Here is a 27,915-nt window from a genome sequence, read left to right on the forward strand (position 1 = left end):
AGCTAATTACATATTTGAATACTTAATGACCTTTAGAATTAGTCTGTGGTGAATATTGTATTGTATTATGTTGATCATAACACTTTCAATGAAGATGCAAATATGTGGTAAAGGTTCAAATTTCACATAACTGCAATATATAATGAAACACGTGAGCATTTTCAGTTCATATCTGGTTCTACTTGGCCATCATCATCATCATCATCATTATCATGTATCCCCTCCATTCCACTCTCCCCTCACCTAGCTGGCTGTCTAGTTGTCTTTCTTTGTTGTGTATACACAATATTTTAGAGAACGCTGCATTCAAATACCATGCTATATGAAGATCTAGTTTCTGAATACAGTCATTATGTACATATTTTTGCCAGGTGGGAAGAAGTCACCTCTAGCTTCCAATTTCTTTTCTGCCAATCAGGCTTGCATTTTTTCACAAGAAATAATAACACGTGTTTTTACCTTTTGCAAAAATTGCAACATGCAACCATCTTCACCTCTGCTATATGACTATATGTATTTCAAAATGAGGGAAGATTTCAAAATTATTATGATATTATGGTATGATATATAGGGGTACTTTAAATACTTTGAGGTTCTGTGGGGAGCACTTAACAAATCTGAGAAAATTTACTTGAGGTAAATGTAAAATTTGTAAATTCAGAGAATTGTATCTAAATTAATGTTACTCTATCACAGACAGTACAGTAATCTTCCTCTGACTATTCCTCTAGCACCCTCGGACAAACAATGAAAGATGAACTTTATAAGCAAGTGAAAGCATTCACTGAAGAACAAAATAAGTCAAAGAAAGATGTGAGTAATATATATTCCTTTATAATTGTCTTATTATCAGTCATGTGTTTCCCTTGCATTTTTTTATTACCTTAGTCCCTGCCGGACAAAGTCCCAAACAGGGACGTATGGATTGCATTCGATCCCTCCATACATCAGTCTGCAGCAATGTTTCTCGAACATGACTGGACCAAAAACACTATAGCATACATTTGTGTTTTGATTTCATTATCCTATGTCAGACGTCCACTTTGTACAAAAAAGCTGTAATTTATGTATGCCCTTCATACCTTGAAAACCGTTCTTTAGAATGTCATGCAAATCAGTATATAGCTTAATCCTATTGATTTAGAGGTCATAAACGGTGCGCTCAGGTATTTGGTTGTGGCTATAAGACCTCTGTGGTGAAAATTAGCATATTTGGCAGAAAATAATCACCAAGCAATGCGAGTTGATCTTTTCACCCCAGAGGTCTTATATCTGCAACCAAATACTCAAGCACACCGTTTATAACCTCATTTTAATATGCTTAAGTTAAATACAAGTGGACGATGTCGTTATAAAAAGGACCGAAGTTGGAACGAGGCTTTAGGTGCCCACCCTCAACACTCTGAAAAGAGTTTCAGAGCGCGTGTGCGTGCACAGTTGATTTCTCTACAATACAGTAACGCAACACATTGATATCGCCATTACACATGAACTTTACTTGAAAAAACACTCAAAAAACTTTTAACAATTATGTTGTTACATCGCCATTGTTGCCTATACAAACTATTCATTTGTGGGTTCATCGAGCTGCACCAGACTAAAATTTAACAATCAAAATCAATCTTAAGCCGTACACTTGTTCGACATTATAGCGTGTGTAGCTCTCAAGCTGGAGTTTGAAATTGGCATGAGCTCAAAAATATTACAGGTCTTCTTGTTGAGAATATCAGATTGCCAGATTCCAGCTAAGCATATTATAATGTTATATATACATACATATAAAATGGGAAATTGATGTGTCTGCACAAAGTCCACAATTCAACTGAATCGACAAATCCGCTGACAAAGATTCTCAGTCTCTGTCACCCCTGAGCCGATTTTTTTCAAACTTTGTGAAAGGATGAAGTACTGTGGCATACATATGCATGGCACTTTATTTTGCGATACGATTCCATATGGCCGCCAGGCGGCCATTTTGTTGTGATTTTTTTTCTTGTTTTTGAACCATAACTCAACTATCCCTGAACCGATTTCATTCAGTGTAGGTACAGATAATGTATTATGGCATATATATGCACGTCAATTTATTTAATAATACCATCCAATATGGCCACCGGGTGGCCATTTTGTTTTGATTTTTTCTTGGTTTTTGAACCAACCATAACTCAAGTATCCCTGAATTGATTTTGTTCAATGTTGGTACACAGATAAAGTACTGTGGCATACATATGCACGTCAATTTCATTCGTGATACAATCCAGTATGTCTGCCGGTTGGTCATTTTGTTGCGATTTGTTTATGTTTTTGAACTATAACTCAACTATCCTTGAATTGATTTTGTTCAATGTTGGTACACAGATAATGTACTATGGCATATATATGCACATCAATTTATTGTGCAATTCAATCCAATATGGCCACCAGGCAGCTATTTTTTTTCAATTTTTTCATGATTTGAACCATATACCTCCAATATCCCTGAACAGATTTCATTCAAACTTGGCACACAGACATTGTATTGTAGTGTGCATGTGCATATTAATTAATGGTGTGACCGGTGACTGTGTCATCAGCGATGAATTGTTGAAATAGTAACAAAATTTACATACTTAAAATTTGGGCTGATTTTTTCATTATAAGTCAAATCTTCTCTGAAATAACTTGAATGATATTTTTTGAAATTTGGTTTGGGCTCTGTAGAGATCACTAGGCTAGTTCTTATTTGTTGACACTATGATGTAATTTACATATATTTATGGTTATAGGTCTTCCTTTCTGAAATTGCTTGTCATAAGCATTCATATTTTGATAATATTTGAAAGAACTTTAGTACGTTGCAATCAAAAATATCCAAATTAGAATGATAAAACCACAGTTTATGATCAACACCAAATGTTTAGGGTTACAAAATGATTTTGAGTTGATCTCAGTCTGATGACGTTATGATATTATAATCAAAATATATTACCAATCTTATCCTTCAGGTAGAGCACAGTGTTGAAAAGACTAGTAAAATGCTCCAAGAGAAGAGGCAAGACTTTGCAAAGGTAGGTATATGTATGTCAAACTCAATAACATTTTGTCACACCATCTTAGAATAGGTGTAATGAATATAATGTAGACTGATAATCTTTGGAATGGTAACTTGTAGTATATGACAATTTGTAATATCCGTGGATGATGTTTTCAATTATGAATATTATCATGTTTTATCAAAGCCACTTTTTGCCTCATTTACTGCAAATCTCACAAACACTTAAGTTATGTTGTCTGTTATATGTACATTCTTCCCATATCAGAACACTTCATTTGTTTTTGGTGAAAATATGCATATCAGTAGATGGCGCTTTTATTGTGGTAACGGTTGTCTGAACTGTTACCTGATTAGTTAACAGTTCCAAAACTGTTAACAGTCAAACTTTCAGCATTCAAATAATGCATACCATGAATTAACTAATGATGACAGAGACTTTGGCCAAAGTGTTATAATTATATAATGTGTGATTCATGGCATTGACAAATGTAAGCCTTTGTGTTGGCAATTTATACAATCAGCAATACAGTCATTTGACAGATTCTAATGAATTATTAAATACCAGAACTTTTCACTATTCAAATACATTTAGGTAAAGAAGACCACTTTTTCCAGGGTGAAGGAAAGCGAACTACTGTTTGATCAGATTGAAAAACAACAATCTGGAGGAAATAAAAAAAGTAAAGTAATTTCAGACAAAGAATTGGCAAAGGTGAGACAAATGTTGTACGTTGAAAATGTGACCATTACTAATCTAAGATTTTGCACATTGCTTTATTCATACATCAGCAGCATTTTCATCAGGCAATCAACTCTGTTTACACTCATTCAAAATCAATACAAAGGTCATTGATAATTATTATAAAGCTGCCACATAAATCCTGACTGAATGAAGATTATGTGTACTTTATAGATACAGGTCATTATAATATGTACATTGAATTTGATCCAAACTAGGGTAACAGTATCATTGACTTTATTTTATTGTTTATTATCAAGCTGCAATCAAAACAAAAGAAAGTTGAAGATTCAGCAATGAAGTCAGATCAGGAATATATGGAAGTCACCAAGCAGGTTGAGAGAGCTAGACATGATTTTGAGAGATCAATGGGACGGTATGCTGTACAGATGCAAGCACTTGAAGAGCAAAGGCTCCAGAACTTACAGGAAATTCTGAACAAGTACCACTCACACTTATCAAGGATTGGACCAAAGCTAGTGGAGGTAAATTGTATTTTTCTGATGCCTTAATAATAGAATGTAAATTATATTGAGTTTCATGCACTCAAGCAGTCTTTAGATGGATTTTTAGGGACTGGTAAGTTTCTTTGACCCAGGGAGGGGCCGATTTGTAGGGGGTCAACATGTCTTTGATTTTTGATATGGCTGACCTTTAGAAAGGTCATATTAGTTGGCAAAAGGCAGGACAGTGAAGTGTGCAAACAACAATAAGTTAAAAACTGATGGATAGATCATAGACAATATTCAGCAAAAATATCTGAATTGCATGGAGGGTTCCTGCAGTCGATCTGAGTGTAAGTTTTTGCAGTTTTTGGTAAATTTGGAGTCACTTTTTAGCTCCGCTGTCAGCGACGCGGAACTTATCAAATAGGTTGATTTTCCGTCGTCGTCCGTCAACAATTGCCTTCTCCTCTGAAACCGCAAGTCCAATTGCTTTGAAATTTTATATGCAGTTCACTTGGGATGATCTCACTTAAGTTTGTTCAAATCGTGGTGAAATTTGCATATTTGTATTTTTGGGCATTTTTTGGTGTTTTTGGTAAAAAAATCTTCTTCTCTGAAACCGCTTGTCTGATTGCTTTGAAATTTGATATGCAGTTTACTTAGGGTGACTTCAGTCAGATTTGTTCAAATCGTGGTGAAATTTGCATATTTGTATTTTAAGGCAATTTTTGTCATTTTTGGTAAAAAAATCTTTAAAAATCTTCTTCTTCAAAACTACCATTCAGATAGCTTTGATATTTGATACATATGTCCCTAGGGGTGATTTATTTCAGATTTGTTAAAATTGTGCAGAAATATGCAAATTTGCATTTTTAAGGCAATTTTTGCCATTTTTGGTCAAAAAATGTAATTCTCAAAAAGTACTGGTCTGATAGTTTTGGAATTTGGTATACAGGTTTCTATAGGTGAACTAAGTAATATATATTGAATTTCTTATGAAATCTGTAATTGTGTATTTTTGGGGCAATTTTTTCCATTTTTGGTCAAAAAATGTGTATTTCCAAAAGTACTCATGTGATAGCTTTGCAATTTTGTATACACGTTCCTACAGATCACCTTACTGATATTTATTGAAATTATGATGAAATCTGCAATTTTGTAATTTTGGGCAGTTTTTGCCATTTTTGGTCAAAAAATGTGTTTCTCAAAAAGTACTGGTCTGAAAGCTTTGAAATTTGGTATACAGGTTTCTACAGATGAGCTAAGTAATATATATTGAATTTCTGATGAAATCTATAATTTTGTATTTTTGGAGCAATTTTAGCCATTTTTGGTCAAAATATGTGTTTCTCAAAAAGTACTCGTCTGATAGCTTTGAAATTTGGTATACAGAATTCTATAGATGAACTAAATGATATTTATTGAAATTATGATGAAATCTGCAATTTTGAATTTTTTAGGCAATTTTAGCCATTTTTGGTCAAAACATATTTTTCTCAAAAAGTACTGGTCTAACAGCTTTGAAATTTGGTATACAGGTTTCTATAGATGAACTAAATTTGATCTTTTGAAATTATGATGAAATCTGCAATTTTTATTTTTGGGGGGCAATTGTTGCCATTTTTGGTCAGAAAATTTTATTCTCAAAAAACTACTCATCAGATAGCTTTGGTTGACATGTTCTTAGGGATGATCCGCTGTGATATATTCAAAGTATGATGAAATCTTCAATTGTGTATTTTTGCAGCTATTTTTGCCACTTTTTTTCTGGCCACTGCATTAAGCTATCAAAGATTTCCACCTCCTTCATCAACATGTGTCAAAAATAGTTATTCTCTATAAAACACAGCGGAGCTATATCGGCCGCTAGGTCGCTTGTAATTTACTGTAAATGATGTGTTTGGAGAGGTGAGTAAGGGACAATTCACATAGTGCTAAGGTTATGATGCACAGTCCAATGGTTTGTTTCATGTGTTAAAGGGGTAGTGTAATATCACACTAGGGCTGACCCCATAAGCTCACAAAGCCATGTAATTTAAATAAAGTGACAGTTCACTGTTCATAGTAGATAGGATTTGAATAAAGATATTTTTCAGATACTCCTCTTCATGACAGGTGTCAATAGCCTTGTAGCCAGCGTGCAGCAAGTTCACTGAGCCTGAGACCAACTACTCAGCGCTACAGCCTAAGACTTGTGACTTGAGCGGTGACCTTTGATACCAGATGGCTGCCAGCGTGCAGCACGAGCTATTAAGTATTATATCATACCAGTATATTGATGCTGCTAATACAGGGATCTGATTGGTCGAGATGTGAAAAGAACTGTGGTATATTCATGATATAGCACAGCTGGCACACATGCGAGCTCTCAGCAAGAGCAAAAATTATTCAAACTATTCAAAATTAAAAAATCACCAAGGTTGTAAATACATTTCCTGCCATTTCTGCCATTTCCGACCAATCCTCTTGAATTCAAAGATAATTTGCAGGAGGAGATCAGTGAAGATTCACAGCTTTATGTTGCCTATTTATAAATTTTTGTTAGAAAAATTGTCAAAATAGTTTTAGTTACTTTCATCATAATACTACTGTATTATTGTGTTTCAGTCATGTACAGACCTGTTCTCGGCAGTGTCACGAATGGATACAGATTCAGATATTAAAGTTATCACCGCTGAGAAGGGCACAGGTGCCACAGTAAGTGGTCAGTTGCTATATGAGTGCTATGAAGAAGACTTAAACAATAGCATGAAACCTGAGAGAAGACAAAGTTCAATTCAAACAAAAATACATCATTTTGGACTTGAGATTGAAAAAGAAAGAAAACAAAAAGAAGGTAAGATTATTCTTGCTTTTTTTTTATTTACATGTTTATTGACGATAACTTTCTACAGATCAAAAAAATAACATACAAATTTTAACATACAATGTATGGAATGAAATATTCAACACATCACGTTAAAACCTGAATATTTTGTGCTTCAGCACTCTGTAAAAGTTCATTTTCAGTTCACATTTGCTATATGTATGTATATTGAAGAGAGCTTCAGTGTTCGAAATAATCTGTGGCAATGGTGGCATTTGCCACCAAAACCTGTCAATCTGCCACCAAATTTTTTTTCTGGTGGTATTTTTCTACCACTAAATTTTGGGTCATCATTTCATCGATCTTACGGCTTGAATGAAGGAACACTGAAGGAAGACGTGTTGTTTGACGGCGGAAGAACTCATTAGCAAAATAAAACAAACTAATTGCGACATTTTGGCATGAATGAAAACATAGCGTGAATCCAAACTTGTGATTGGCTAATCTCCATATCGATGACAGCAACTTTTGTACACTTGACATGTTGTTGCCCTCTGTGATCGCCGCATGTGCAGTCATACTGCACAAGATAAAAGCCTGTTGTGACATTTTGAAAACAAAGCAAAACCACAGCCTGCGTGATTTAAATAATAATAAATACTTGCACTTCATTAGCCAGTACAGGGCTCAAAAAGTTCTTGTTGGATTGCTTTGAGACTTTATGTATATACCTTATGGTAGGGTTGACTTCTGTCAGATTTGGTAAAATTATGGATTACTTTTCTTAGTTTTTGGGGGGCAATTTTTAGCTCATATTTGGTATTTATATAAATACCAAAAAGAGCTTATATGGTGAGTCGATGGCGTCTGTATGTATGTATGTATGTATGTGGGTGGGTACATGTAGGTATGTGCGGATGTATGTCCGTCACATGCAAAAGCTCCCATACCGCCTAAGCTACCATCTCAGTATTTGGTGTATAGGTAGATGCAGGGTTGAGATGTGACGTTGTTCAAATGAACACATCAGTGTAAAAAATGTGCAAATGAAGTAAGAAAAGGGGAAATTCTGCAAATGTTCAGGAGTGGTGGCATGCCAATGACTGAAACAGGATACTCCACTGACCTTGACTCATTTCCTGTCATTGTTTATGAACTGTTACATATTAATAGACCTACTCAAACTAAGGGACGGACCATTAGATCTTGGGAGGGGGGTGGTCACAATGAAATTGTGAACATTTTATTTTTACAATTGTAAATTTCTATAAAAAAATTTTTCCAAATGAGAAAAGCTGTGCTAATTTTTTTTCTGAGTAAATTTTCAGATTTGTAATTTTTTTAGTTCGACGCTGTATGAGGATACAATGTACATCCATATCACTAGCACAAATAAGATTGCGTGCTATAATTACAACATACATATGGCCTCGTGATTTATATTGCTGATAGATTTCACGAAATGTTGCAGATCATCTTTTGACAAGCTGAGAAGCTGTTTGCAAAAAATGTGGTGAAACTTTAATATTTGTGTTTTTAGGACAATTTTTGCCCTTTTTTGATCAAAACATCTATTTCTCTGTAGCAGCATGTCCAACTTTTGTCATTCTTGTTTTTTTGGTTTAAATATTTCTTGTTGTTTTTCTGGTTGTGTTACAGAGATATTTTATCTCAGACAAAGGTTAATGAACCTAGCGGTCATCGACACCAGTAAAATGGTTAATTAAAACAACAAGATCTCAATTATAAGTCGACATGCATACAAACCATATTTTTAGACAATCGCACAATAACGCTAATTCCATTTTACGAGGGTGTTTACGGAAGTCAGGACGAAAACAAGAACACGTGACACTGACGTTTATGATTGGATGTATCATTTTATCTTTAATTCATGTCTATCGTATGATCGAAGCCACGCCTTAAAGATAATGTTTAAAATCCCATCCTTAAACATACAACGAGCAGAGTTGCTCGAGGAGATTGGAACATTGAGACAGGAACACAGCGGACCCAAGATATTTAGACTATGGGAGAAGCGTATCTTGGGCGATGGCAACTGTCAAGCTTGTCTACAGGGAAATAAAGTCTATGTAGTACCAATGAACTCTGAACGTCTCGTGTAGTCAATACACTGAAGATCCCCAGGTACCTCTCAGCAGCCAAGGCGAGTTGAACATACAAACTCCCTTTTCAAAGAACGAAGAGTAATAGTAACAGTTGTACTGTGCAGAAATCATTGTCAATAACATCAACGTAGAATTTTCCTGCACTGAACAGATAGAAACAACCTTTATTGTTGTTCTTTGGTACCCATACTGGTATGTACCAATTCTGATCAAATGTGAGCGACTCCGTATAATTGTGGTATTTTTGCTTTGAATAGCTGTTTTGATTGCTTTGAAACTTGGTTTGCATGCATCAAGAGGCAACCTTAGTTGTGTGTCTTCAAATTGTGGTGAAATTTTCATATTTTTATTTTTTTGGCAATTTTTCCCATTTTGGTCAAAAAAACATTTTCTCTGAAATCGCCTGTCCAATTCCTTTGAAATATGATATGCATATTCAGACCAGGGGTAAACTTTGTTGAGTATATTCAAATTATGACAGAACATGCAATAATGTATTTTGTGACAATTTTTGCTGTTTTTGGTCAAAAAAATGCCATCTATCTCATTCTTGAATTCTCAGGCCACTTGCAAAAGCTTGAGAATCATTGCACACTACAACTTTGTATTTGGTGTGTACATGCTTGCTAAACTGTAAATGGGAAATAGTGTAAATAAAGTTATCATTTGCAAAAAGTATGCTAAATAAAAATAATGAGCAGCAAAATTGTAAACTTTGTGAAAGTGTCCGTAACTGTGAGTCATAATTTTACATGTTTGATATTTTTATGGAAACACAACCACCTTTAAGCCAATAATAAGTTGTTTTCTTCAATATTACTGCTTGATGAATTACCAAATATCGTTTACATTAATTCCATATGGGACGATATCACAATATGACATCTCTACCTTGGTATGTTAGATTGTATCACTCACATGGATGTACCAGGCTGCATAGTATTGTACAAGTATGTGTATATGACATGTATGTGTATGTATGTGCAACAGTTGTAAACCAGTACCGGTACATACTTTGCCTTGGTATTTCATGGACTATCAAAATGTGATCAAATGCACTCGACATTATGATTAATACAAGCTAAGGCCCATAGAAGCTATTAAATGTTGTGTGTACACTCACTCTGGCCTGCCACATCGAACCAAATGTGTCAGTCAAGTATCATTGATGCTGTTTTAACACTACTTTGGATGGCAATGAATACTTTAAATTGCAGATTCATATTTATGTATTCTCCATTTTCCAATTAAAATAATAAGATTTATTAATGTACCCACTTTCATTTTCATTTCAACTCCTAAAATAATTTTAAAATTCAGATTATTCTTGTCCATGAACACATATCTCAACAAGAAATGTTGACACAACAGCAACAGGAAATGGAAACCGGACATAAATTTTGCATAATGTTTCTATAATTCAAGGTACCCAAATTTAAAGCAATGACAATGGAAGCTCAATTTGGAGAGAAAGCCAGTATGATGTATGTATGTATGTATGTGTTTGTATGTTTGTATACCATGCATTATCAACTAAGAGCTGAAGAACATACAATATAATACTGCAAGCATTGTGCTTGTAACTCCATGTAAACAAGGCTGATAGACTTCACAGTACATAAATCTTGTTTGGACTTTTGAAGTTAGATTTACTCTAACACATTCTATCTCATTCAATACAAATAATAATATGTAATGAAGAAAGAAAGAGTAGAAATGTGACACATTTTTATCCTGGTTGCAAGACATATAACATGAGACAGCTGAGAAAGTTACACCAGAAACAGAGAGAGAGAGGTGTCTCATCAACAATGTATAAGATATAAGGCAAATTCAATTTGGGTTATACAAAGGTCAGGTTTGATTTTCAAGAAAAATCCTAGTCAAGTACAAAGAAAACATAGGATCTAGTTGTAATTTTAAACTGTTACCCATTGTAAACAAAGCAGAGATATCTGAGAGGGCTGGGAAATAAAATATATCATGCAAAGGTAGTGACTGCAGATTAGACATACATGTATGTAATTCACATTGTACAGGCTCCACACTAAAAATTACCACATGTAAATTACAGGGAAATCAGGACTTCCTACCCAGTGTATCTGTCCATTTCATTGATGATATTCTGGAAATTGTCAGGTTACTAAATGCTGTCAGACATTTTGTTTGAAATGGTGGTCCCACTGCCCAAATATGTCTCCCTCTCATGGCGTAGCATGGGAGGTGCATAATACTCTACCTCACTACTTGGGATTACAACCTTCAAATTTTAGTTTGATTATACAACGAATATCCTGAAACAAATCTTAATCCTACCGTGTGCTTTAAGTTCACTCTTAAGGATGTACGATCGGAAAAATATAAGCGTACTGCGCCGATTTCCTCGCAGAAATGTATCCATAGTAACCACGCGCACATAGTGACGTTCCGAACGTTTTTGCGTTGTACAAAATGTCGTCTGCAGGTACAAGAAAATCGCGTCGAGAAAACGTTCAACGTGCCCTCAAAACACGCTTGAAGGTACGAGAATTCAGCAAAGAGATAAAAAAATGCAACATGACCGTAGCCTGTACAGCGTAAGTCAGTGGTGTGACGTCTGATTCGCTATACAAGAGCAGGTCGAGGTCGTGGTTATAATTCCAATGATAGTGTTGCTAGTAGACCTACCGGAGAATGGAAGAATGGCCGTCGCATTGTCGATTTGAGTGAACTAGCCGAAAATCTTGACACGTGTGTTAGTTGCGGGCTTGCCTTTACAATTGTCATCGTGTATTGGAGAAATGCCAAGTTCACGGCCTCGGCTCCTGGCTCCACGTAGTGTGTGACAACTTAGCCCTACTTAGCCTGCAGCGAAGTCAACCTAATCCCCACCAATAAGCGTCACGGAAATAAATATTACGTGATTTTTTGTATGCTATATTAATATATAGACTCTAAAAAGTAGAAGAACCTAAAAGTCTTTGCTTTGTTCTGTCATTTCCCTCTCATTAAAGTTTACAGGTAGGCTTGAATCATGACCATGCCTAGACAAGGCCATGCCATGCGCCACACTACAGGTAGCCACTGCAGGTACAGGTCAGCAGCATTTGAAGAGCGCCCCGCGCGACGAACCCGGGAGAGCATGGTTTATCGCCAGAACCTGTAAATCCTAGTCAGATTTTGCACAATTATGAAAACTCGAGCTCGGCGACCTACTAAACAAAATGTGGTTTTGAAAAATTCACAAAAAGAGCTATTATTTGGCAAAGTTTGAGAAAATTGACATTAGTAGAAACTATGAATAATTAATAAATTACCCTCTCCCATTACTAAAATTGGGGCATATTTGTTGGAATTTTGGTTAAAAAATAAATATGATGATTTTTTAACTCAATTTTAATGTAAGTAAAATCTTCAAAGTAGCTTAGGTTTATAATTTCTTTATTCTTTTACAGTGTAAACACGAAAAATGCAATCATGATATAAATATGAAAATGATGACCTGTTTTATTGATTTTTAGTGATTTTGTGAAAAACCATGAATTTTTAATGTCATTTTGTAAAAAAACGAGCGGTGACCCCATGTTTTTTTCCCAGTTTTTGACTATTCACATATGTACGTATTCAAAAATCCCCATTTGAAAAAATTGACATTACTTTTACTTTTTCCGATCGTACATCCTTACAGGGATATGACAGAGAGCAAAAACATTCTTGCTGTGTGTCCAAACGAACTTAGGTTTTGGGGTGTCATTTCAGTTTAAAATGAAGAAAAATAAAATACTTTTCTTTTACTTTAGCGTGTGTGTTCAATATTTTTTAAATGCGTTTCTAGTATGTTATCTTTATCTTTCCTTTCTTTGTAGTCCATATCAGACATTTCAACAGTTATTTCGTAGTTGCATGTCACCATGCATATCACACTATAGTAATACCCTGCCATAACTTTACTATCACAATTTTAGAGCATAGCATCAGTACAAAAGTATTTCACTCTACCACACTGCCACCTCAGCTAATTGTCTATCAAACCCAACATCAGGACAAAAGCCATACTTTTTCCAGTGTAGCAGCACCGTAAATCTACAATTTTGACTTGCTTTAGGAGATTCGGGGTCATTGATGCTATTTTTCTGTTTTTAGTTCACATTTGGTGTACCAATGTGAGGTTATCGTATAAGCTGAATCAGTTCATTTGCATCTGATTTGCATGTCTGTATGTCTGTATATTTGTGGGTATGTGCGGATGTATGTCCGTCACACACAAAGGCTCCCATACCGCCAAAGCTACCATCTCAGTATTTGGTGTACAGGTAGATGCAGGGGTTGAGATGTGAATTTGTTCAAATGAACACATCAGTGTCAAAAATGTGCAAAGGAGGTAAGAAAAAGTGAAATCCTGCAAATGTGCAGGAGGCATGGCAGTGAGAAACAGGCAAACTCCACTGATCTTGACTCATTTCCTGTCATTGTTTATGAACTGTTACATATTAACAGACCAGCTGCAACCATAGAGAGTAGATGGGGGAAAACCGTTTATACTAAACTAAGAGGGGCTTGTTTCTGCTATGCATGTTGCTAAAGTTGACCTCCAGTACCTAAAGTTAGACCTTACTTACTTTTGTCATTCTTGTTTTTCTGGTTTAAATATTTCTTGTTGTTTTTCTGGTTGTACTGTGCAGAAATCATTGCCATAACATCAACGTAGAATTTTCCTCCACTGAACAGATAGAAACAACATTTATTGTTGATCATTGGTAACCCATACTGGTATATACCAATTCTGATCAAATTTGAGCGACACCCTATAATTGCGGTATTTTTATTTGCAGGTGTTCAGCATTTGACTGGAGTATATACTGAAAACCCAGCTTTTACTAGTAATGCTGGAATGGACGATGCTGTTTTACAAATTCAACATGTGAGTAATATGCACTTTGCATATTGCATTCATACAGAATGCTTTTGTCAGTAAGAATGGGAAAACTGGTGGGTGACCCAGTTGAAAAGAATGAGGAAAATATCTTAAAGCCAATTTTCCCGTCAAAACACCAATAGCCAGTATTCTCTGCAGCAAAACAAATGTACATAGAGAATCATCCCAAAATAGAGGGCTCATCTTTCTAAACATAATGTCACAGGCCCCCTATCCTCCTCCAGTTCATTTTTAGCTCACATTTGGTATACCAATGTGAGGTTATTGTATAAGCTGAAGTCGATGGCGTCTATATGTATGTGTGTGTATGTATGTATTTATGTATGTATGTACGTACAGTATGTCAGTCAACATCAAAAACCCGCAAACCGTTGCACATTTCAGCTTGGTATTTGGTGTGTGGATGCTGCTCTAGCCACTGGCCCATGATGCCTCCCCAATCATGGGAAGATGGGAAGATAATCTGATAAAGTTTCTGTGGATGCCCTCAAACTGTTTTGTGATAAAAGTTTAGTAATGTGGCTTACAGATTGTAAGCTCATATGCATGTTTGACAAAGTATTGTATATTTGGTTAGTCATCAAAATTCAATGCAAGGGATCTCTGATGTATGCTGGTCTACTTACGCTGGAAGTTTGATGAGTGTTACATTCTGATGATTAGCTCATATGCATATATAGTGAATTTCTGTAATTAGAGTATATGTCAAAACTGAATGGAAAAATTTGGACTGGACTTTCTGAAATACCGGTATGTTGGTCACACTGGGTCTACGTTAGGCTGAATGTCAATCTGATTAAAATCAGATGTAGAGTACGGCAACATCTGTACTTACGCGGTATTTTCTTGCTGTCGCCTCTCATACCACGTAAGTACAGACGTCGCCGTACTCTACATCTGATTTTAATCAGATTGGCTGAATGTTTGACTAGTGTGACAGTGATCATTAGCTCATTTGTATATTTAATGAATTTCTGTAATTTGGACTGAATGCTCTGATATTGACTAATGATGGGTGCCTTAAACATTCATTGATCATGCTTTGTTCTTGTTATGCTGAGAGTTTAATGAGAATGACATTCTTGTAATTAGCGTACAATGCATATTAACCCTTTGAGCGCCAAACTCAATTTTTGTCACCTTTACAAATTATACTGCAGTCAAATGTTTTCAGAGCTTTGCCAAAATTTTGATAAAAAACTGTAGCTAATTAAATGTGATGTCCATTTTCTTCAAAATTATCAAAACAAATACAGAAAAATTCATAAAAATTGGTAAAATGTTGCACTGAAATTTTGGTTGGAAAAATTACAGCACTCAAAGGGTTAATTGAGTTCTTTAATTGGGCCATATGTCAAAGTTAAATACACTGAATTTTATCATACTTCTGAGGTACATTAGTGATACCTAGATTTAATGATGCTGAACTTTTGGTATGCATTCATCCTTAGTATTAGCCTATTTGCATATCTATTGACTTTCTAGAGTAATGTACATTTGTTGCTCAAGTGACTTTGTTGCCTAGTTGCATTTATTAATTTGTCTGCATATGTTGCATTAAAATGGATTATAGTTTATGTAATCATTCGAACATATTGACCTTCATTAATCAATGTTCTCTTGTCATTTACTCAGGCTGATGCAATGATCAACACGCTGATGGCATCTCAGTATAAGCTGCAGTGTGCGTTAGCACTAATGGATAGAAAGGCTAAACCAGAACACAGATTGAGCTCGTACATCACAAGTAGTAAAGACAAATCAGTAAGTTGAGGAGTCTACATAATCTTCTAAGGGGCTGTGGATAATTAAAACATGCGCATGATAAGTGCAACTCAACCCCCCTAAATGATAGTTTGGAAGTGCGAAAATCCAACCAAGCCTTGATCATTCTGTATCAGCATACCTACAATAGGTTATTATGTTGCTATGAAATCACGCATACGCTACTAACACCCCCCACATCCCCCACCATACCCCCTCTAAAATCAATCTTTGTTCAGTGCCAACTCAACAATGACGCAACCAATAGAATGAAATGAATTGAAACAGTGTATCCAAAATGATTGTTATGTTATTTTACATGTTGACATAGCCACATGTATGTCAAAAGTCAGCGCCAGTGCCGCACTTACCTGGTACATGCCAAAAGATAAAGCGCAATATTTTGTGATACATAAGAATGTGTAGCGAGGTGCCGGATAAAAAAGCATGTAGGTCTAGTGCAATTTTTGCACACAGTAATCAAAATACAACTGAACGCCCTCCCCTAAAGGCAGAAGGTGCGTCTGCCATGCGCATGTTTTAATTATCACAGCCCCTAAAGACCAAAATAAATAATGATTTATTGCATTCTGCTTTTCACTGTAAATGTAGAACATCATGTTTAATCATAGACAGTAGAGGGGGGAAGACCCCTCTACTGTCTATGGTTTAATAATTCAATTTATGTAGCTGAATGCGTGATTAATTGAATGATCACTGTGTTTGACATTCTCATGGTCATTAATGCCATAATTGAAATCATTTCACAGTCACCAGACACAGTCATTTAGCCGAATTGATTTGATGTCAATATTGGCTGCTTTCTATTTTTAATGAATTTTTTTCTCTATTTTTTTTTGCCATTTTAGTCAAAAAATATTCTCTAAAACCAATGGTCCCATTGTTTTTAAATTTGGTTTGCCGGTTCTTTATAGTGACCAAAATAGGATTCATTGAAATTATGGCACTGATATTTGTATTTTGGGGACAATTTTTACCATTTTTAGTCAAAGCTCTCCTGTCAAACCGTTTATCCCATCCCTTTCAAAACACGTGTAAAGGTTAATATGAGGTGGAGCGTTTCATATTGCTGGGGTATAAGATTGATTTGCACTTGCAGTGGAATTTTCTTTACTTAGTAATCATTCTGTAGGAATGCAATGTCATGTGTTTACGTACCATTTCTCAGTATTTCTTTAAGATGGGAGCACAGTGTCATTGACGCTATCTTTTTAGTGACCAAGTATAATTGTAAGGGGTTATATGTTCTGCTCTGTATATTTTAGGGCCTGCAACAAAGTATGTTGAATCTGCCTGTAGTTGGAGGACTTGGTGGCCGTAAAACTGACGTAGAAGGTGCTGCAGCGATGACAAGAACTCCAGCAGAAGGAGCACAATCACACAACTTTGCTCAAAGATTAGGTATGTTAACATTTTTGATGAAAAGGTTATTCTGTCAAGTCTTTTGGCATTTCAAATTTTACTTTGATATTTCTCAAATCAAGCAATCAATCAATCAATCTTTTATTACTCAACACACTGACAGAGAGTGTGGTATGGTAAATTTCAGATGAAAGAACATGTCCAAAACTGAACACCATCAAATATACTTGTCAGAATAATTTCATTCAGAGATTTCTGAAAATTATGTTCAAATTTCCATGTTTAAATATTTGTATCATGTCTCAATCTTTCATTTTTTTGTCAAAAACACCACTTGAAAGCTAACACTTGTGCACTTTTTCTGAAACATACTTTGTCCAAAGAAAAGTTATTATTAGAGGGAACATCTTGTCAGAATTGGCAGTCATCAGCAGTGCATTCATTCAAAGCTATCAATGTCAATTTTTCACCATGCCTGAAATCTGAATTCCAGCAACTTGACTTCATCAACTCAAGACATGAATACTTTTTTCTGTAACATATATTAAGACTGTCAACAAAAGTCACAGTCACACCCATTTTCTACTAGTTATCACTATCAGACATATGTGCCATGCATACCTTGCATGATATCAAATCTGTTTCATAGTTGCATCACTGTCCATTAGCCACCGGTGCAGCCATTCCAACTTCTTCCATGCTGATGTTGATATCACAAAGTCAACACTGGTAAGATGAAGACCATCAAGGCATGAATACCCCCACTACTGATCATCATCAACCCCCCCAAAAGCCATGTTGAAATTGACTATATCTTAATTGTCCCGAGTCTCGGCAGGACCGTTAACCAACCCCCCAACTAATCCACCCCCACCCTGCCCTTCCACATCAATTACGGACAATGCACTGGCCGATGATTGGGAGACTGTTTCTCATGTTTCAGAGACTTCATAACTGCTGCACCAAGCTTCATCCACTCAATCTACAATGAATTCAAAGTCCAATCCACCTCTCTCTGATGGTACCACCGACCTAACAATTAACACAGCAGACATCTGACCAGTCTGTCTCCTACGTTATTAGCTCATTGCCACTCGACATGCTATCCTGCTTTTTAACAAAAGTCAAATCAGTCATGATGTCAGCACGCTGTAATCACATGACAATTTTATATCAATTGAGCTATTATGATCATAGCCCAAACCATGAGAAGCTGGTCACCAGTGACAGCACATATCACTTTCTGGATCGCCCCACCCACCAAAGAAAATTGCCTCAAAGGAACACAGCCAATATGGCTGTGCTCATCCATGTCAGATCCAAAATGCTGCCTCTACCCAAACATCATAGCATCCCTTCCTATTAACCTGTGTAGGACTCACAGACAACACAGCCTGGCTCTTCCTCAGTCACATCAAGCAGACACCACTAAATACCCTAACTAACGTCAAACCTTGCTGATTTTAATGAGTTGTTGGCTTTAAACATCACACTCAGAAGTTTCAATTTTAGTCATCCGGGGGACTTATAGTCATGTACGTGCATCCATCCATCCAATTACACAGATATCTGAGAGGTGCCTGGAATGATTTCATTCAAACTTGGTTCAAGGATTACTTCATATGTCATCGATTTGTTTTGTGATATGATCGAATATGGCCATAGTGTGGTCACCACACTTTGAATTCAATATACCATGGCTGGCATAACTGCTTAAGCTCTAAGCTTGAGTAAAACCCTGTTTTTGACGTTCCATGCCTGAATTTTAATATTGTACTGTTATGATATAATACCAATTAAATCACACCCAGCGACGGTATACCACTCGATTTTTACCAGTTCACTTCATATATGCACTCGCTATCGCTCATGCATATATGTCGTGAAGTGGTCAAAATCTCGTGGCATACCGTCACTGGGTGTGCTTTATTAGTCCCCACGGACACCGTCCGGGGCGACTTATAGGTTTGGTCATGTGCGTGCGTGCATGTGTGCGTGCATGCGTCTGTCCGTCCGTTCACGCAGATATCTCAGAGATGCAAGGAGTGATTTCATTCAAACTTGGTACAAGGATTTCTTCATATGTCATACAGATGCACGTCGATTTGTTTTGTGATACGATCCGATATGGCCGCCAGGCGGCCTTTTTATTACGATTTTTTCATATACAGAGCCATAACTCAGACATGTTTCAACCGATTAAATTCAAAGTTGGTACAAGGACATTGACCAATGTCATAGATATGCACGTCAATTTGTTTGTAATATGATCCAATATGGCTGCCGTGCGGCCATTTTGCTACGATTTTTTCATGTACAGAGCCATAACTCAGACATGTTTCAACCGATTTTATTCAACGTTGGTACAAGGACATTGACCAATGTACATATTCAGGTCAATTTTTTGTTTTGTGATATAATCCAATATGGCTGCTGTGCGGCCATTTTGTTACAATTTTTTCGTGTACAGAGCCATAATTCAGGCATATCTCAACTGATTTTATTCAAAGTTGGTACAAGGACATTGACCTATGTCATACATATGCACATTGATTTTTACAGCCTATAAACAAGGTTACAGACAAGATAGCTATGGGACAATTTGCTGTATATGAAGTACTTTTTTAAAAATCACATTTTAAAATTTGAAAGAATTTTTTGATAATTTTTTTATATGTATACCCATGTAAAATCATAAAAACAAATTTTATTCACAAATCCTGCCATTCACATCTTACAATTAATAGTGTCAACATATTTATAACTAATTTGGTAATAGTAAGTACCATCCAATTATTATTAAATTCTAAATATGTAAAAAAAATAAGAAAAAATAAATTTTGATTTACTGGTGTCATATTTCAAAATTATGGCTGCAAATATACAATTTTTATATTCTTTGGAGAAAGTATGACGTAAGGGAGTTATCCTGAAAATTTGAACTAAATATCTTGATTCTAACACTTGAAACATTAACTCTGAGAAAAGAATTGGTGCAAAAATAGCCTTTCCAGCCACCTCAATGACCTTTTGTAATTAGGATGGCGGCCTACATTTGTTCCATGTGTTCACCACCATGGAACTCATTCTCGGCCATTAAGCCCCATCTCTATCGCAGTATTTTTAATCACAGACCTATAATTAATGAAGAGGACTCTATCCTCTCTGAGGACTTGTAGTTACCCATTAACAAGTGGAGAGTGTGTCATCAATGATGATTGTTTATGACAAATTCCCCAAAAGACCATAAACATTTGCTTTGATTTTTCACAGATGAGTTCAATGACACCGTTCCAGAAGTTGTTTGCCGGTGCAGAGCCCTTTATGATTTTATACCAAGCCAAAAGGATGAATTGATGCTTAGTGCAGGTATGACTTGCATTGTAATCTAAAATGTTATATGATTATAACAGCTTAATTCAATTTCAAATTCTGAAAGGAACAGAGAGCAATTCTATCTTTTAAGTGTACAAATAAAGGCAAAACACTATGCAGTATTCTTAGCATTCATTTGGTCTATGTTAAAAACCAGTGGGATATCCTGACCTTGTAGGATCAGTAGGTGTCCATTGTTTGTATATCTGTACATAAATGTACAAATGTATGTATATATCAATATATCTATAAGTATGTATGTGTGCATATGTGTATTTTTTTTTTGTGACCACCTCAAAATCCCAGGAACTGCTGCGTGTAACAACTGACTGATAATTTGGAGATGCATCGTTAATTGTTGATTGGGATTCATGCAAATAAAAATACCTGTCACAAAGATATGCAAATGAGCTTGAAACATGTCAGAATGGTGAAAAATCAGGAACAATTGGTCTCATTTCTGTGATATTCAATTTTGGACACCATATATTGGTTGGGGGGCCCAAATGATATCCATGTTGTAATAATGTGTGTGTCAATCCATCCATCCATCAATTGATGGATTTCGTTAAATAGCATTGTTCAGAATGTAATGCAATTTCATTTATAGCATCATTATGAGAAGATCTAAATCTGATGAGATTTTAGTGGGTTTTGTCTGTATAATTAACAGTCATGTGCATAACTGTGCAATAGACTATAAACTATATCAAGAATTACATAACCACATTTTTTGTTCACATGTTCACACATGTAAACTAATGTCATAGCGATGTCTGTCTGTCTGTATGTGTGAGTGTGTGTGTGTCTTTTCACAGATGATAATCTCAGAACATTATAATGATACTGTAAGTGTCATGTCAATTATCTGCTCATTCGCATATTTAATGAGTTTTTGTAATTCGTGACATAACTCTGAAATTCCAGCACCAAATTTGGTGAAAAATGCAACAAATATTGATCTGATATATATTTAATTGTACTTAGAAGCATTGGGCTGTGTCAAGTCAATAAATAGCTCATTTGCATATTATATGAAGTTTTGTAATTAGTCATATAACTCTGAAATAAATGCACCAAATTTGATAAAATCTGCTGCAGATACTGATCTGACAGATATTTCTGCTGATGTGCAGCTTGAATAAGCTCTTTCTCTGATTGGTCCATTTTCACTATTCACAGCCACTTAGGGAGTCTATTTGTATTGTTTTCATTATATTGGTAAGATTCACCTACCCAATTGGGTCAGATCTTATTCAGCGCTGCACATTAGCCCAGATATTTAACTGTGGTGTAAAGCATTTAGTAGTGTGAAGTTAATTAAGAGTTCATTTGCATATTTAATGAACTTTGTAATAGTGATATTACTCCATATTTACAGCATTAAATTTGATGAAACATGCTACATATGTTGATCTGATATATATCTAATTGTAATGAAAAGCATTGGGCAGTGACAAGTTAATAAATAGCTAATTTGCATATTTTATGAAGTTTTGTAATTAGTCATATAACTCCAAAATAAATGCACCAAAATTGATGAAATCTGCTGCAGATACTGATCCAATAGATATCTGATTATGTTGTAAAGCATTTAGTTGTGTGAAGTTAATTAAGGGTTCATTTGCATATTGAATAAACTTTGTAATTAGGTATATACACTAAAATTATGGCACCTTATTTGGTGAAAGCTGCTGCTGATATTCATCTGATAAATATCTAATTGTGATTTGAAACATCGAGTAGTGTCAAGTTAGTTAAGGGTTCATTTGCATATTTAATGAACTTTGTAAGTAGTGATATTATTCCAAAATTACAGTATTAAATTTCATGAAACGTGCTACATATGTTGATCTGATATATATCTAATTGTCCCATAAAGCATTGAGCAGCTGCAGTGTCAAGTCAATAACAGCTCATTTGCATATTAAATAAAGTTTTGTAATTAGTGATTTAACTCTGAGAGTACTGTGCGAAAGTTGATGAAACCTGCTACATATAATATTAAAGATATTTGATTGTTCAGTAAAGCGTACTACTATTTTAATGAACCTGTTGTAAAATGTGAGCACATTCAATTCAACTTGGTATGTAATCTTGTGCAGGCACTCGAATTGTTCCATGTTCTTTATGCTATTAGTTGGCATGGTCCACAGATTATAAAGGTATAATATTCAAGGAAGAATTGTACAGCAGATCAAAATTCAATGCACCAAATTTCATCAGACCTCTTAGGATATATTGGTCATACTCAGTCAAGCAATACTTAAAGTTTGATGAGCAAATTTGCATATTTAATGAGTTTCTTTGATTCAGTCATATATAAATGCTGATTGCTATAGCTAAAAAAAAATTCTGTTGCAATAAAAGACAGTAACTGTTGCATTGATTTCTGTCATGTAATCTTATATTCTTCATCTTACAGGTGATGTCATCAGTGTACATGAAAAACAGGGAGATGGTTGGTGGCTTGGAGAACTAAAGGGAAATGTTGGTCTCTTTCCAGAGTCCTATGTTGAAGAGATCTAACTTTACCACATTGATTTTAGCACACTCATGTCACCATTTTATAAATGGGCAATAAGAAAACTTCCCTGAAAATTTATGAAGCTGTACACAAAATCTTTTGAAATATTTTTCTGCACTCCATGTACTGCCAAATAGAATAACTCAAGTACTATACCTTAAAGCATGACTGATTTTGCCATGACAAAAAAACCAAATGTGTCAATTTCACATTGCAATAACATGTAAAATTTGATTAAGCTCCTGATGAGACTTTTGTGTGCAGTTTTTCTGTAACTGCTTCAACTGTTATACATACTAAGAAGTCATCATTCGAATTATTTTTGTTTCTTTGCTAAATGTTCAAAAACTTGAAATGTTTTCACCAACAACATGTGAGACTTTAGTAGATCATCTTTTGCTGCCCTTTTCACCAATTGGAATTTTGTTGAACTTCTGTATTAGCCCGTGATATTTTTTCAAAAGTATTAAGAGCTAAGTTGAAAACAACTTTCAAAATTTAAACTTATGATCAAGCTTAAAAAAGAAATGACTTGTATAGATTAAATGAATCTTTGGCAAGATAGGTTGATCTGCAAGGCCATGAAAAATTTAGAGTACTTTTGAGAAATGAAAGTTATATCAGTAACCTCTTGGTAGTATAATTTAGCATTTGTCTTGTTTCTTTCAAATTTGTCAAAAAGTTATGATTAAGGACCAATATCTTTTATTTACAGATACTTTTTATGTCAACTACGTACTGTTTTCAGTCCTAAGTTTTAGATGGGTGCACAAATTATTCCATGTTATTGTCTGACTGGCTATGTGAAGTAAATGTAAGAACTATTCGAAATTGACTACTTCTGTCAATGTTATGGAAACTATTATACACATAGTGTAGCAAGAATCTCTCAGAAAGGAATGTTGTTGCCAAAGTCAGCTTTGTTTTGTGTAATTGTTTTTGTACATAAAGCCTTAGTTTCCATTTACTTTACACATTTTGAATTATTTGGTTCCATTTTCACATGTGTGTATGTATGTATATATGAACATATATGTGTGTGTGCACATGTGTCATTCTATTGGCTTAATAACTTGCAATCTACAATACCCATCTAAAAGTGGATCAAAGATCAAACCATTTTGCAACTATATCCCAACTTCTGTAGCTAATTCACTGCAAAACTTAAAAATTGCAGCATGTATCACCCGATCTTTTGACATAAGTGTGTGTGGCTCAGGAGATTGTGTTCAAATGATTATGTTTGTCAAGGGTATGTATTAATCCAATTATAAGTAAATAAAAACTGATAAACCTGCCACTGGTCTAATGGCTTCACCATTTTGTGTTATTTCTAGGGATGCCCTGATTCACTTTTTTTAATAAGAATATATTATTTGGGTATGCCAGTTGTTGGGATTTTTGCTAGTATTTCTCTTATTAAAGTGTATTAAAATCTCTGAAGCTGCTTTTCAGGTTATGTAGAAATTTGTGTTGTAGGTTCTTGGGATAACCTCATCAGAACTCGCTTTAAAAAATGAGATTTGCAAGCATTGATTTTGGGACTAATTATGTCGTTGGTGAAAGCGTAATCTTCAAATGCATTGTCCAGCATCTGCCAAAGTTATTCATTTAGATTTTTTCAACATTGATCTATTTATAATATGTAAATTTTGGTACAATACTCCAATTTTTAGATCCCATTTGCCATAAATATATGGCAACTGGGAGGTTATATGGTGTAAAAATGTCCATATGTAATATGTATGTCTGTATGTATGTATGTATGAATGCATGTATCTATGTATGTATCTATGTATATCGGTCCACAGCAAAAACTTGAGAACAGCTGCACAGTTTAAGCTGATTTTTGGTGTAGTGATGCCATATATTATGTAGATAAGCTGTTCTCTACATGAACATGTCAGCATTGTAAACATTTAAATGAGGCAGAAAAACTGGAAATGGTCAAGAATTGCTCATCAGATCATTGTCGTATTTGGTATTTAGGTACGTCAAGACACCCACATTTAGCCATATTGATTTGATGCCAATATTGGCTGCTTTCTATTTTTAATGAATTTTTACCTGATTTTTGCATTTTTTTCAAAAAATCTTCTCTTAAACCATGGTCTCATTGCTTTAAAATTTGGTGTACAGGTTCCTAGGGATGACCAAAATATGACTCACTGAAATTACGGTGACTTTGTATTTTGGGGCAATTTTTGTCATTTTTGGTCAAAAAATACTCTTCTTGGAAACTGTATATCCCATTACTTTCAAATTAGGTGCCTAGGTCATTATGAGGTGAAGCATTTCATGTCTGATGAGGTGTAAGATTGATTTGCAGTGGAATTTTCTTAGTAACCATTCTGTAGGAGTGCTGTGTCATGTGTATACTAGTAATGAGTATTTCTGTAAAATGGGAGTACAAAGTCATTGACAGTATTTTTGGTGAAAGCAATTTTTCTATTCAATAATAATACAAAATGAAGTTTTACAACTGTACAAATGATGACAAATTTTTTTTAAGTTATTGGGGACTGTTTTCTCATTTTTGATCTTAAAATCTGAGGCCTTTGACGATTCAAAGTATATTCTATTAATTTTGTCAAATTTCCAAATTATTCTGCAATTTCAGCAATATTTCCAACATAAGTGATTAGTTTATATATTTTACATTTCCAGTTGCCTGGCCTTGGTATATTATCTCTGTATGTGAACAAAGCCTTGTACCAACAGGAGTTCTGATCAGTGAAGCTGCATAGTCCCAAACACAATTTATAATAGCACTTCAGTGTAAGACTTTCCCTTTGAGTCAAGAGATGGGAAACAGCTATACATGTATATTCTTACTCTTGGGTTAATAGGGTTAATATTCTATCTTCAAATCAAACATTAGTACCGTAATAAACAAAATATTTTGTTAAAATCATTTGTCATCTGTTTATATCCTCTTCATATTTTATTTCTAGGTTAGGTTTTCAATTTTTTCTGCAAAACCATACTGTTATAAATCACTGAATCACTGAATAAAAGAGAGAATAATGAAATATTTCTTGTTGTTTTATTATCACTTCACAAAGGAGATATAACAGTCATTATCATTTACCTATACATTCACATGCTACGGAGAAAAGCGCCCTCACATCCATGCATTTTTTAGCTACTATAGACTATAGTCTATAGAAGCTATTGGGATGGGTATCCGTCCGGCGTCAGTCTGTATGTATGTATGTATGTATGTCTGTTTGTGAGGCGTCCGTCCACTCAAATATCTTGAGAACCGCAGTACTACTGATTTGATATTTGTTGTGTAGATTAAAATATGATTTTGAGAAACTACTTTTTTTAATTTTTGATATTGTTGAAAATAGGCAAATTAATGCCAAAAAAGGCGTTTTTGGTAAAAAATCTTCTTCTTCATAACCGCTGGTTAGACAGCTTTGTTATTTGGTATACAGGTCCCTAGGGACAACCCAACTTAGATTTGTTCAAATTGTGATGAAATATGCAAATCTGTATTTTTAAGGAATTTTTTTGTCTTTTTTGGTCAAATTTGACTTACATTGTATGTAATTCTTGTACTGTACAAACCCTATCAATTCACCCAGAAAAAAATAATTAATATGATTTTAAATAATTGAATTAATTAGGAAATCATCAAAGCCAAAATAATTTTAGTGTAGAATTATCAGAAAGTTCAACTTTTTTTGACAGTTCATAGTGAAATGCTTACCATCTTGGAGGATTAAAACATGTAAAGGCAACTTTCCTGAATCCCAAGTTTGACATATTCTGAACCGTCATTTATTGTGCCCTGTATGTTATCAAAGAAATTGCTCAAAATAGTTTGTTATGATAGGGTGGTCAAATAAATAGAGATAGAGAAAGTTCTAATTTCCATTTATGGTTGACTTGGTAAGGATAAAATAAAATTACTTTTTGAGGAAAAAAATAGAGTGGTCAATTAAAAGAGTGGTCAAAGTGATAGGGTTTTTATGGTAAAGCTGGGCTGTAAGATTCCTCATGTGCTATTTATAGCAATTATGCAATCTGTGTAAACAGTGCAATGAAAGTGTTACATGATGCTTTTGATAACCTTGAACTTCTTAAGTTTCAAACATTTGTCTCTTCAGTGTGCTTTCTCTGAGTACGTACAGTCTCAACTTATTCTACAGAACTTACTTACAATGTTAATTTAAAAGTTAAAAAGTGCTTTGTTAATAGGATGAAAATACTGATAAAAATTAATAACCAGCTTAAGATTCTTTATAACCTGACAGATATGCTGTTTTTTTATGAAGGAAATCTTGATTTAAGCAATTCTTGTTTACTTTAATTAGAATGTAATTAAGTCTCCTTTATTAGCTATTATAGACTAATATAGTCTAATATAGTCTATAAAGCTATTGGGATGGGTATCTATACGGCGTGCACCGTCAGTATGTATGTACGGTATGATTGTATGTATGTATGTCCGTTTGTGAGGCGTCCGTCCACTCAAATATCTTGAGAACTGCAGTACTTACTGATTTGATATTTGTTGTGTTTATAAAATATATGATTTTGAGAAACTCTTTTTGGCATATTAGCACCAAAAAAGGCGTTTTTGGTAAAAAATCTTCTTCTTCATAACCACTGGTCAGACAGCTTTGTTATTTGGTATACAGGTCCCTAGGGATAACCCAACTTAGATTTGTTAAAATTGTGATGAAATATGCAAATCTGTATTGTTACGGAATTTTTTTTTTCCATTGTTGGTCAGGCCATCCTGAAATGAGCTATCAAAGATATCCACCTTCTTCATCAATACAT

The 27,915-nt window shown here is 34.8% G+C and overlaps 1 protein-coding gene across 4 annotated transcripts in view; it reads left to right on the forward strand.

Moving 5' to 3' along the window:
* The window catches only part of LOC139139731 (nostrin-like), a 57,534-nt gene extending 31,384 nt beyond the window's left edge, over positions 1 to 26,150 (forward strand). For all 4 annotated transcript variants that reach the window (XM_070708591.1, XM_070708594.1, XM_070708593.1 and 1 more), the window contains 10 exons: positions 732 to 813; positions 2,985 to 3,047; positions 3,627 to 3,746; positions 4,034 to 4,258; positions 6,827 to 7,055; positions 13,966 to 14,054; positions 15,705 to 15,833; positions 17,120 to 17,255; positions 20,490 to 20,585; positions 23,017 to 26,150. In XM_070708591.1, the coding sequence (XP_070564692.1) occupies positions 732 to 813; positions 2,985 to 3,047; positions 3,627 to 3,746; positions 4,034 to 4,258; positions 6,827 to 7,055; positions 13,966 to 14,054; positions 15,705 to 15,833; positions 17,120 to 17,255; positions 20,490 to 20,585; positions 23,017 to 23,120 (1,273 nt within the window). In that variant the 3' untranslated portion in view covers positions 23,121 to 26,150. The remainder of the gene's footprint in view (positions 1 to 731; positions 814 to 2,984; positions 3,048 to 3,626; positions 3,747 to 4,033; positions 4,259 to 6,826; positions 7,056 to 13,965; positions 14,055 to 15,704; positions 15,834 to 17,119; positions 17,256 to 20,489; positions 20,586 to 23,016) is intronic.
* The last annotated feature ends 1,765 nt before the right edge of the window (positions 26,151 to 27,915 follow it).

Source organism: Ptychodera flava, chromosome 9 (assembly GCF_041260155.1).
Source record: "Ptychodera flava strain L36383 chromosome 9, AS_Pfla_20210202, whole genome shotgun sequence".
NCBI classification, from domain to species: Eukaryota; Metazoa; Hemichordata; class Enteropneusta; family Ptychoderidae; genus Ptychodera; species Ptychodera flava.